The following is a 12,217-nucleotide window of genomic DNA, read 5'->3' on the forward strand; positions in this document are numbered from 1 at the left end:
TCTTTACTCCTATAGTTTCCTTACTTAGATAACCAGTTGCAAAGCAATCACACTTAATTTTCAAGCCCATATTTTTCTCTTACAGAAAAATGAGCTCTTAAAGGAGAAGTGCATAATCAGTTAAATGTGTTTAAGATTATCAGTTGTTTCAAAACCATCTATTAAAAATAACACTTCTCCATTATTTCCTTAAGCAGATTAACTTTTTTTCTTCTCTGAATCTCAGAGACCCAGGAACTACAACCACTTTTTGGCCACTGAAGGTGGGGGTGGGGGACAGCCTATGTCACAGATACTCAAGGAATTAAGTTGGCTTAAAACAAGTGCAGAAGTTCTTTGGAGAAATAGCAAACTCAGAGAAACTGAAGGCCAATTGCTTTCAAAGGCTGTTTCTTTGTTTTTATGAATGCCCCCAGTAAGCAGTCTTGATAGACTACTTGTCAAGCAATGGCACACTGCAAGCTTCAGGCCTTACCTCCCAGATCCCGGTAAGCCCTAGTTTTCATGTCTCTTCACAGTAAACAAAGCAAATCTGTTGTGGAGATTGATAAAAGTTGTCTATTTATGCAGAAGCGGCTGTGTTCACTGCTTTAGCAAACAACACAACACATAAACAAATACACAAATGCAACAGCTTGGGTTAGTAGTTAATAGTGCCAAGTCTGAGGGCAGACTTCTGGAGGTGATTCCACTCCCCAGTGCTGTGCTAGTGGGCAAGGTCCTTAACGTCTCTGGGCCTCCGCTTCTTCTCCTGTAAGACAGAATGGGCTCTACCTCACAGGGTTATAAGGATAAACTTGTTGGCTGATGTTTGGTGTGCTGTATGTAAGTTTGACAGAAGGGTTTGTTTACAAACCCACAAAAAAGGCCTCTCGAATTTAAACATAAGTTTAAATCTTAAAAGTTTTCACTCCAGTCTTGAGAAACACTGAAGAACCCCCCAATACCATAAACTGACCCCAAGGGGTACAGGTATTTTGTTCCTCAAAGGTTGCTTTATTTTCTCCATTCGACAGGCGTTTAGATGAATATCGCTATCTTTACCACATTTAAGAAATCAAAACTAAATCTTGCTTTTTTTCCTGAACACATAGGAGGACATTTTGTTAAGTTTATTAAACATTTCCTGTACACATTTTCAAGGGTGGGTTAGTCTCTTTGGATAAAGCTTTAAAAAAAAAAAAATTCTTCAGGATGACATTTGTAATCTTGTTTCGAAAGTAGAATTTACCTCGGACATAGCATTTTGAATATAATACAGGTACGTCGAGTCCTTGGGGAGAGAAAGTGTTTTCCAGTTCGGAGACATGTCCGTGGGACTCTGGGAAGGCGAGCCCCCCACCGCTGAAAGCTCCTCAGCTCCAGGTTGAGTGGGTGCTTCCTGCTTCGATCCAGACTGCAGTGGCCAAGTACTTCTAGGCAGCAGGGCGATCAGCACCCTAGAAGGTTGATCAGGGGTCCCTCTTGGAGGGTGGGAGCCGACGCGGCGCCAAAGCCCGGCTCCAACCCGTTCTCTCAGGGGCAGGTGTCGCCCTGGGCGCGGGGCCGGGGAGGGGGGAAGGGCGGGCGTGGGGTTGAGCTGAAACTTGGGACCTGGGCGGCGGGCTGGGCGTGGGCCTAACGTAGCCGGCCGGCCCGCCCCCGCCGCTCCATTGGCCGGGTCTGTGCAGAAAAGGCCCGGCGGCCGGGGGGCGCCCGCAGTGGCACTGGGCTGGTGGGGGCGCGGGTAGCGCCAGTTACTGCGATCGATCTGCCAGGAACGCGGGCGGCGGGGTCCGGTCGGGGGACGCGACCGGCCCGCCGGGCATCTCCTCTCTCGCTCCCCACCCCCTCCCCCCGGCAGGGGGAGGCGGCGTGTCCGGCGGAGGGTTCGGGGCGCAGGGCCGGGCTGGAGCGCCATGAGCAGCCCGGATGCGGGGTACGCCAGTGACGAGCAGAGCCAGCCCCGGAGCGCGCTGCCCGCCGTGATGGCCGGCCTGGGCCCCTGTCCCTGGGCCGAGTCGCTGAGTCCCCTCGGGGACATGAAGATGAAGGGCGAGGCGGCGGCGAGCGCCGGTGCGCCGGCCGGGCCGGCGGGCCGAGCGAAGGGCGAGTCTCGCATCCGGCGGCCGATGAACGCCTTCATGGTGTGGGCGAAGGACGAGCGCAAGCGCCTGGCGCAGCAGAACCCAGATCTGCACAACGCCGAGTTGAGCAAGATGCTGGGTGAGTCCGCGCCGGGGCCCAGGCCCGGCGAACCTTGAGGGTCAGACGGTGAGGACCTTGCGACCGAGGCTGCGGGTGCGCGGCCCCCACGTCCTTCCCTGGGGTCCCTCTTCCTTCCCGCTGCCCTATCTCCTACTCTCCAAGCGGCTTTGGGCCTCGGTCCCCGGGTTCACCGTCGGCCGGGACTCCGGGGAGGCGGCTTCCCGCGCATCCGAACGGCGGCGAGGGCACCCTGGCGCGGGGCTGGGTGGGTCGCCCGTTCCCCCGACTCCTGGCCAGTTCCTCGAACGAGCGCGGGTGGTGAGCGGGAAGCCGCTTCCAGGAGCGACAGAAAGGCGGCGGGGGGATGGGGGGAATGTCTTGGAGGGCCCGAGATCTCGCGTCTTCCCCCAGTGCCCAGCCTGCTCTCGGCCTCCACAGCCCCAGCCTTCAACCTTTCCCTTAATCCCTTCCCCCGCCCCGGGAGTGGCACCAGCCGAGGTCGCAGGGGGGCGGTAGGGCCTGGTTGGGCCTGGGAGCGGGGGCGCAAACGCTAAACCCGCGGCCCGGTCCATCCCACGCCCCGCAGGCAAGTCGTGGAAGGCACTGACGCTGGCAGAGAAGCGGCCGTTCGTGGAGGAGGCCGAGCGGCTGCGCGTCCAGCACATGCAGGACCATCCCAACTACAAGTACCGGCCGCGGCGGCGCAAGCAGGTGAAGCGGCTAAAGCGGGTGGAGGGCGGCTTCCTGCATGGCCTGGCCGAGCCGCCGGCGGCCGCGCTGGGCCCCGAGGGCGGCCGCGTGGCCATGGACGGCCTGGGCCTGCCCTTCCCGGAGCAGGGCTTCCCCGCGGGCCCGCCGCTGCTGCCCCCGCACCTGGGCGGCCACTACCGCGACTGCTCGGGCCTGGGCGCACCCCAGCTCGACGGCTACCCTCTGCCCACGCCCGACACGTCCCCGCTGGACGGCGTGGAACCCGACCCGGCCTTCTTCGCCGCGCCGCTGCCAGCGGACTGTCCGGCCCCTGGGCCTTACAGCTACGCCCCGGCCGCGGACTACGCTGGGCCCCCGGAGCCGCCCGGCGCGGGGCCCCTGCACCCGCGGCTGGGCCCGGAGCCTGCGGGCCCCGCGATGCCGGGCCTCCTCGCGCCCCCCAGCGCCCTGCACATGTACTACGGCCCCGTGGGCTCACAGGCGGCGGCGGCGGGGGGCGGGGGACGCGGCTTCCAGATGCCGCCGCAGCCGCCCCCGCACGGCCCGGGGCAGCCGTCGCCCCCGCCAGAGGCGCTGCACTGCCGGGACAGCGCAGAACCGGGCGCCCCGGCCGAGCTACTCGGGGAGGTGGAGCGCACGGAGTTCGAACAGTACCTGCACTTCGTGTGCAAGCCGGAGATGGGGCTCCCCTACCCGGGACACGACGCCGGCGTGACCCTGCCCGACGGCCACGGGGCCCTGTCCTCGGTGGTGTCCGACGCCAGCTCCGCGGTGTATTACTGCAACTATCCCGACGTGTGAGCCGTCCCAGCCCGCCGGGCCTGCGGCCAGAAGCGCGCACAGTGTTACACACCTCCCCAAGGATCGAGGGACACAGCCTCGCGTCGCATTGTGTTGTTTTTAAGTTGCCTTGGCGTATAATTTATGGTAATTTATTTTGTCTGCCACTTGAACACTTGGGGGTGGGGTGGGGAGTAAAACGGGGGGAGGTGATGTCTGAAGATTGGTTCAGACCCTTGTTTCCCGCAGTGGCCCTTGTCAAAACCCCATTTCCAAGTTCAAGTTCACCAGTGGGTCAGGGAACAACTCGCTCCGTTTCTCAAAGCTTTATTGATCAACGAAATTTTTATCCCGGGTGTGTTTTTTTTTCAATCTTTAAAAATAAAATAAAATCTGGAATTCCACTTTTCTCACTCTGCTAGCTCCTCTGTCACAAAAGCAAGTTTTTGAGATCCCTGTTAAGTATTTAATAGAATTAGAAATGCTTTAACTATAACACTAAACATACAGTCACAGTGAATTTCTCATTCTCTTGTAATAGTAAACCTGAATGACTTGAAGGGGAAGCCCTCAAATAAACATTTGGGCATCCCTAGTTGGTTTTGCCTAGGGGAAAGGAAACTCACAGAATGAGCCTAACTTATGCATTTCAGGTGACCCTAGTCTCTACATAGTACAGGTTAATCATAATTCTCTAAATATTTTTCAGTTTTGGTATATCACTTTCAAACTCAGGAGAATATCCAGGTAACTTTGGTTGAATCTTGAGACCTGCATAAAGAGGCTTTTGGATGTATTTTTTCTTTTCTAAATTTCACCATGAGTCGTTAAAACTCCCTCTCAATACTGAAATCGCCAGTCATCACAGGTCTACACCTTGGAAAGCAGTGTTCCTGGGTTAAAAATAATTGGAAAAAGTCATAGGAACTAATCAAAATAAAATGTGCATTGTGACCTCAACTGTTAGTGAAACTTAGCACCTATCATTTCAGTGGGATATTTTGCTATAAGTTGCATATGGGGCCTGCTGCAGTTCCTGATAACCTGCAGTTCTTAGCTTGGGAGGGATCCAAGGAGGATATGTACGCAACATGCTTTGCAAATGCAACCACAGCTGCAGTCCTGGGGCATCACTGTCCTGCCCTGTCAGGGAAGAAACTGAGTCACAGGTTGTGAAGCTGATCAGCCTTTCTCTGTTTGTGTTTGTGGCCCTTCCCATCACACTTAGCAGATGGGACATAAATGGATGGATACAGGTGATTTACAATGGGCATTTCCTGTACCAGGTGTTTCGTCAATGCTGTCTTGCACTGATTTTGAGCCTGATGAAGCCTGGGAGTTTAGGTGCAATTCTCCCCGTTTTGCAAGTGACATGTGGAGGCACAGATCCCTTACTTGCTGTGTACATGGTGAAAGCCTGGTGTTGCAAGTTCTGACAACGTATTTGTTCACTTTAGTTTTTCCTTTGTGCACAGTATATCCTTGGGCACTGGGAGAACTTGCATTCTGGTTGGGAGAAGCTACCATTCTGTATACTGATAAATGCTATAGAGAAAAGGAAGGAGTAGGAAGGCGGCTTAAAGCATTTATCTTGAGGGTTGTCTGAACTGAGGTGGTTGGCTGGATTCTCTGGAGAAATAGGGCATGTCTTTTTTAATATAAAGAGTTCCTATTTTTTTTTAATATAAAAGAGTTCCTGGGTGTTAGGAGTGTTCAAGATAGGAATTTCAGTGAGGAAAATAAGTCTATTTTGTTAGGCATAACAGTTTACCTTAAACATTTGATGTGCAAACCTTCACTTCAGTGTTCTAGCTATCGTCCAATCCACTTATTTGCCTCTAGTACCCTACACTATCGGAGAAGGCAATGGCACCCCACTCCAGTACTCTTGCCTGGAAAATCCCACAGACGGAGGAGCCTGGTAGGCTGCAGTCCATGGGGTCGCTGAGAGTCGGACATGACTGAGCGACTTGACTTTCACTTTTCACTTTCATGCATTGGAGAAGGAAATGGCAACCCACTCCAGTGTTCTTGCCTGGAGAATCCCAGGGACGGGGGAGCCTGGTGGGCTGCCGTCTCTGGGGTCGCAGGGAGTCGGACATGACTGAAGTGACTTAGCAGTAGCAGCAGCAGTACCCTACACTATTCTTTCTTCCTCTGACCCCAGACAGGTTCTGTTTCCTGCATTCCTGGTGGATGAAGTGAGCAGAGGTACCTCACCTGCTGAGGGTCAAGGCCGGGTCACCAGTTCGGATCCCACCAAGCATTTTTAGGGCACAAGGAGAGTCAGTTGTACCCTTTGCTGCTGCCTCAAAAAAAATTAAGAAGATGTGGCCTTCTCTGGTGGTCCAGTGGTTAAGATTCTGCTTCCACTGCAGGGGGCACAGGTACCATCCCTGGTAGGAGAGTTCTGCATGCTGTTGCCATATGGCCAAAAAAATAAGTAAATAAATAAATAGGGAAAGGAGAAACGAAAATGTTTCAAAGAACCAAAAGTCCATGAAGTCACATTCTTAACTACTCACCAGGGAAAGGTCAAATAATGAGAGGGAAAATAAGAACCAAAACGGTTCAGCATTTCTAATGCCTTTAACTCCAAATGGAAGGAAATTAGTTCTCACAATAACTCTTAGGGGCAGAAGCTCTTGCCTATTCCTTGTCTGTCCTCAAGTGGACTCAGAGGGAGTGACCTCAAGTGCCAGCTAGTGACTGCTTTTTGTTTTACTTTGAAAAATACCTAAATGATCTAAGTATTCCCCACCCCACCCCCATCTGTACTTCTGAGATACTTTAGAAGTTGGTCAGGAGTTAGAAATCAGAATTGCTGTCCTGAGCTCCAGGCACCCTGGGTCATGCTTATTTGCATTCGTCTAAGATTATAGTCTACGAAAGCTAGGAATGGCCTCCCCGGATGCAGGCACACACGCACATGTGGAATATTTTGGACATAGTTTTAGGCACGACTTCTCATAACTCCTCCAGAGGTTGTAGGGATGTGAAAACCTCAGATTTAGAAGCCCTGATGATCAAGGTTCGTTGGGAAGCATAGGGCCCAAGCATTGAACCAAAAAGGTAGTTTCCCTTTATTTGAGAAGACAGGGACATCTCAATAACTCTCTCCTATCACTGAGTTTTGAATCAAGAAGCAGGAGAGCAGTACATCTCTCAAAGCAAAAAGCGATGCCCTACCCCGGTGAAGATGTGGGTCTTTTCCTTTGTGCGGTGTTGTGGGCGATAGCTTTGCTCCCTACCTTGGGTGCTTACATCCTTGTATCAACCCCTCCCACCTGTAATCTGGGTTGGACTTGCTACTCTAACCCAATAGAATGCAGCGCAGGCAAGGCTGTGCCAGCCCTCGGCCAAGGCTTGGCAGTCATTCTTGTGCTCCTGAGTGACTGTGTAGGAAAGCTGGTTATCAAGGTGGTGAGACCACGTGCAGAGGCTGTGTGGAGAGGAGAGGCTGCGTGGCTGACTCCCATCTCTGGCCACCATCCTTCCAACTGGAATGCAAGAGAGGTAGAAGAACAACGTCAGAATGAGCTCGATCAATTCACAGGTAGGAGAGATTTAAAAGAAAGAAAAAAGATGGTGGTTGTAAACTATGAAGTATTGGGGAGCTTGGTTACTTAGCAACAGATTATCCAGCAGTCTTTTTTCCTTAAATGACCCTTTCTTATTTTGAAGTGTAAGAATGTGGGTCCTCATGGAAAAATCAGGAAAAGAGTTTTGGGTCCTGTCAAAGACACCAATGCAATTTTAAAGTGAAGGGCAGAATGTAGAACTTGACTCGGGTTAGAGGTCTTTGGTGTCACCACATGTTCAGAGTCCTCTTTCCTTAAACAGACTCAGATGAAGTGACTATAAGGACCAGCTCATGACTGTTTTGTTTTTTTATTTTTTAATTGGAGCATAATTGCTTTATAATGTTGTGCTAATTTCTGCTGTACAATGAAGTGAATCAACTATATGTATGCATATATCACCTCCCTCTTAAGCCTCCCTGCCACTCCCCGCATCCCACCCCTCTAGGTCATCACAGAGCACGGAGCTGAACTCCCTGTGCTTTACATCGGCTTCCCACTAGTTATGTTTTACACATGGTAATGTATATATATATGTCATGACTTTTTTCAAATATTAAATTTGTCTCAATTTTAATGGTTTTATTTGGGAACAAATACATAAAGGACACACTGCTTCACCTGCTCCTTCTTGCCTCGTCTTTACCTTGGAAGTATTTTAGAATTATGTCAGGAGGTAGGAATCCAACCATTTCATGGGCTGAGGTACCCAGACTGGAAGCCAGTAGAGTCTACACACCTTTGAAGGACTCAGAAAAGAAGAGAATATTTTTTTTTTCCACTGAGACACTGCCTTCATCTGTATTAAAGCTGCAAGGGCAGGCCTGATAAATTACAAATAAATGTGTAAGCTCCTTATACAAGCAACTATGAGACAATATCCCAATGAAGCTATTTCTTTCACTTACTGTTCTTATGTCAGAAGATGATTGTACCTTTAATCTGAATTATACTGCAGAAGAGTTCAGATTTTTATATAAATTTCTGCTGATGTCAAGAAAAGCACATATAAACAAAAGAATTTAAGAGAAAATGGAATAGGTGCTACGAACCAAAATATATCATTGTGGTCTAACTTTCTTAAGTGTCCCATTTCATTTTGTTTTTATTTTTTTATTAATTTTGTTTTGTTTTGTTTTCTTACTTGTTACTCCCCGCCCCACCCTGCTTTGGGCACACATCATGCGGGATCTTTCATTGCAGGGAGCCTTCGCTCCATTCCATGTGGGATCTTATTTCCCCACTCAGGGATCTAACTTGCCTCCCCTGCATTATAAGGCAGATTCTTAACCATTGGATCATGAGGGAAGTATCCATTTTGTTTTTAATACTCAGAACTGCCTGGTCACAAAATAGATGTTCAACACTGCCTTCCTCCTCCTATTCTCCTTTGATTATTTTTGACAGCACTGGCTTGGGGAGAGAGATATCACATTTATTATTTCAGCATTGATTTATTCTTCCTGCTTACAAGGTGCTTCCTTTGAATCCTGAGTATTCATCTGAGAAAAAGTGGTTTTAGTGTCCCTGTTCATCCTTGTCTGGAATAGGATGAGGCATGTCTTGCTCCTTCTTCAACATGATCAACCTGAGACTCACAGAACATTCCTTGAGGTTCCCTGATCTGGGATCAGCTGCATCCCCTTAATTTTTCACTGTAACACCTTCCTCAACCTTCCCTCCAGCGAGGAAGCTCTGTGCTTTCTCTTGAATCATTAGGCAGCTTCCTGTAAGTCAGTTTGCACCATGCGCCTCACATGAACACCAAACCCTCACCACTGGCAATTCTCCCAGCTTTATTCAAAATTCTGGATATTAAAAATTTTCAGTGTGGTACAAAATAGTATTTATATCATAAAACAGTACTTAGCAAAATATAAAATTTCTTAGCACTGACAGCAAGCGTTAAATAAGTTGTTGCTACAATAGTAATAATGTTCTTTAAACATTCTCTGCAGCTTAGGCCCAAACAGTTTGATTAAATAAAAGAAAAAACTTTTCATCGTATTCTTACAGAAGACAATTAGCTTCGAGGGTCTTCTTTCCACTTGAGCCGAAGTCTCAAACACTTTGTCAGAGTCAAATCCATAAATCCCCAAACTGATGTTGCTCAGAAGGATGGTTTGTGAAATTCCACTCTGTGTGGTGATTCGGATGAGGATCAACATGCTGCAGCAGCCATGCGGTGGACCCAGATTCCTCCAGGGTCATGGTCAGCGCCCTCTCACATACTTGATCTCTTGTAAGGCAAGGAAAAGAATGGTTAGCAGTATTCTGGTTTGTCTGATTCCTGGGGGGTTTCAAGGAGCACTGGGGCACAACGACCATGCGTTCACTTTGTGTCTCCTAACCGGGCACCTTCTAAGTGCTCAGAAATGGACTGAGTGACTGGCTTGTACTTGGTACCTCCCTCAGTTTTCCATTGGACATTCCTGAAGGAATGGGGAGTTCCTGTTTGGCCTCTCTTCTATTTGAGACAGTCGCCAGTGGCTAGAACTCCTTTCTGCTGAATACGTGTCAGGACTGCAAACCTAGCAACACAAAGCCTAAGCTTTTGGAGCAGAGCAGAGAATGGCTGAATAAGCGGAAGTGTTTGGAAAGGAGAAAACTCTTAGGCTTTGAGTCAAGTCCTCTCTGGCTTAGCATCGTAGCTTTGTAAGTTTGGTAAAGGCACTAACCTTTCCTGGTCTCTGCTCATCTGTAAAAAAGTAGGGAGGACAATACAAGCCATATCTGTCTCCCTTACTGGCTTGTTGTAGGGACGAATTAGATGGTGTTTAAAGGATTGTTTCTGCACCACAGGAATCTCTTCCTCTTCTCTCTCCCCTTCTCAACCTTTTGATTCCACGTGTCTCCATCTTTCCCAGTAGACTCGAGGGATTTGATTTCGTTATTCCAATGGGAAAGAGAAACAGCAGTAACTCCCCTCCCCTGGTGCTTTGTCTGGTGGATTGAGAATTTCCCAGCCTCGAAAGCTTGCCGGTGTGAGCTGGGAATCCAGATTGTGTGTTTCAGTCTGTGCTTTGGGCAGCTCAGCCTCTCTGGTTTTAAAATGGAAATGATTGTCATTTGAAGAAGAACTTCACATAGAATGCCTCAATTCATATCAACTCATTTTGTATGAAAATCTCAAGGTCTTTATAAAAGGGACAGTTCACCTAGACACACTGCTCAGTGTCAAGACTGCTAGTATTCACCTTTTAGTCAGCACTTTCCCCCACCAGTCATAGTTTCTCAAGTCCTGAACTACATGGCCAAGCCATTTATTTTTTTTAAGGGCATAAAAGAGTTGAAATTCTTGAGGATGAGTAAATAGAGTGAACTGAAGAACGAAAGTGCATGAAGAAAAAAGTCTGGCTTCCAGGAATTCCAAGCAACTCCAGCAGGTTTAAGTTATGTTGGAACTACATAGAAGGGATTCTGAACCACCAAAGTCCTTGGAAGTTATTTCTTCAAGGGTAGTAGTTGGTGCGGCGAAGACAAGAAAACTCTGACCCAACCATGAAACAAAGGGACAATTTTAGAGTTGTTCCCTACATATTGGGTTCTGCTAAGTTTTGTATGTGCACGTTTTCTACTAAATATATTCTTTAAAAATTTTAATTTTTAATTGGAGGATAATTACAATATTGTGTTGGTTTCTACCATACGTCAGCATGAATCAGCCACAGGAATACATATGTCTGACTCTTGCAATTCCAGGGACTGTAGCCCTCCAGGCCTCTCTCTCCATGGGATTTTCCAGGCAAGAATACTGGAGCAGGTTGCCATTTCCTTCTGCAGTACATAGGTCTGGATTCTGCTTATTTTAACAAATCTGTTTGGGTGTCTGAAAAAAAGACTTCAGATTGTAGATGCACACAGACACACATACCAAAAATATTAAACTGAAATGGGAGATTACAGAAGGGAGAAATAAAATAGAAATTCAAGTTTGCAATTTCAGTAAAGAGGTTGTGGGTACGGAAAGTGTATAGCTTTTTAAATTCATTAAATATGATTTAAAATTTTTTCCTATTTAATTCATCTTTTTTACTTTATGTATTGGTTATAAGAAATGATTCTTGCCTGACAACCATTATTTCATGTCAGCTTTCAGAAAAATTAAGGCATCCAAAATCTAGTCAGTTCCCCTGTCTCCCCTTTTGGTCCTATGGGTCTTTACCTACATTAGTAACTGTTCCTCTGGCGATTAATTTATTAATGTGCCCGAGAGGCTAGTTCCAGTCCATCAGTTTAGACACTGACTTCCAAGCTGGTCGTCCCGGGCTTCCATTCACCGAACAGCCGTATTTCCATTTGTTCTATTGATTATCTTTGCTTCTGGGTAAACCCCTCCCTCCAAGTTGTTGTTGTTATTGTTGTTGTTTGTTTCATTCCAAAGGCAGGAAGTCCTCTCTCCCCTCTGCGAAGTAAGATTATCAGTGCCCCCTATTTTCCCCTGCGGCTCTCCTCTGTCCGGCGAAAGGGGATGTTTTGGGATAAATTTTCTGTGTCTGAGGTGAGGGGAGGAAGCAGACGGGATAGTGATGGTGATGCATGTGTTATAAGCAAAGGCATCTGTGTTCACAGCGTTTCAATCAATCCCAGACCGTCGGGACTGCTTCCCACCGAGGTTGTGATTTTAGATCCAGTCCCTTCTTCCTCCCAGTAGGAAGGAGTAGTGTCGCTGAAGTTTTGCACAAAGAAAATGAAAATCATGTTCAGGGGCGAAGCCTGCGCACGACAGTCAGTTTCCACGCCCACCCCCACCCTCCGCCACGCGCGGGCCCAGGTCCTGGGAGGCGGCGGAGAGTCCCTCCCGCGCGGTAGTCTCCGGGCGCAGAAGGCATTGGAAGCCCAGGGCGCCGCGCTCCGCTTGCGCGGAACCGCGCTCTGGCTGCTCCTAATTCAGAGGGCATTTCAACCAGACCCCGAAGTGACTCAACCTAGAAGGTAAAAGCTCTTAGGTTTGGTGA

General features: G+C 48.8%; 1 protein-coding gene across 1 annotated transcript; it reads left to right on the plus strand.

The window, feature by feature from the left end:
- Positions 1 to 248: 248 nt before the first annotated feature.
- SOX17 (SRY-box transcription factor 17) lies at positions 249 to 4,082 on the plus strand. The gene is made up of 3 exons (XM_061438763.1): positions 249 to 488; positions 1,262 to 2,205; positions 2,774 to 4,082. The coding sequence occupies exons 2-3, from the start codon at positions 1,899 to 1,901 to the stop codon at positions 3,697 to 3,699; spliced, it is 1,233 nt and encodes a 410-aa protein (XP_061294747.1). The 5' UTR covers positions 249 to 488; positions 1,262 to 1,898; the 3' UTR covers positions 3,700 to 4,082.
- Positions 4,083 to 12,217: the final 8,135 nt, after the last annotated feature.

The sequence above is a fragment of the Bos javanicus genome, chromosome 14 (assembly GCF_032452875.1).
Source record: "Bos javanicus breed banteng chromosome 14, ARS-OSU_banteng_1.0, whole genome shotgun sequence".
Lineage (NCBI taxonomy): Eukaryota > Metazoa > Chordata > Mammalia > Artiodactyla > Bovidae > Bos > Bos javanicus.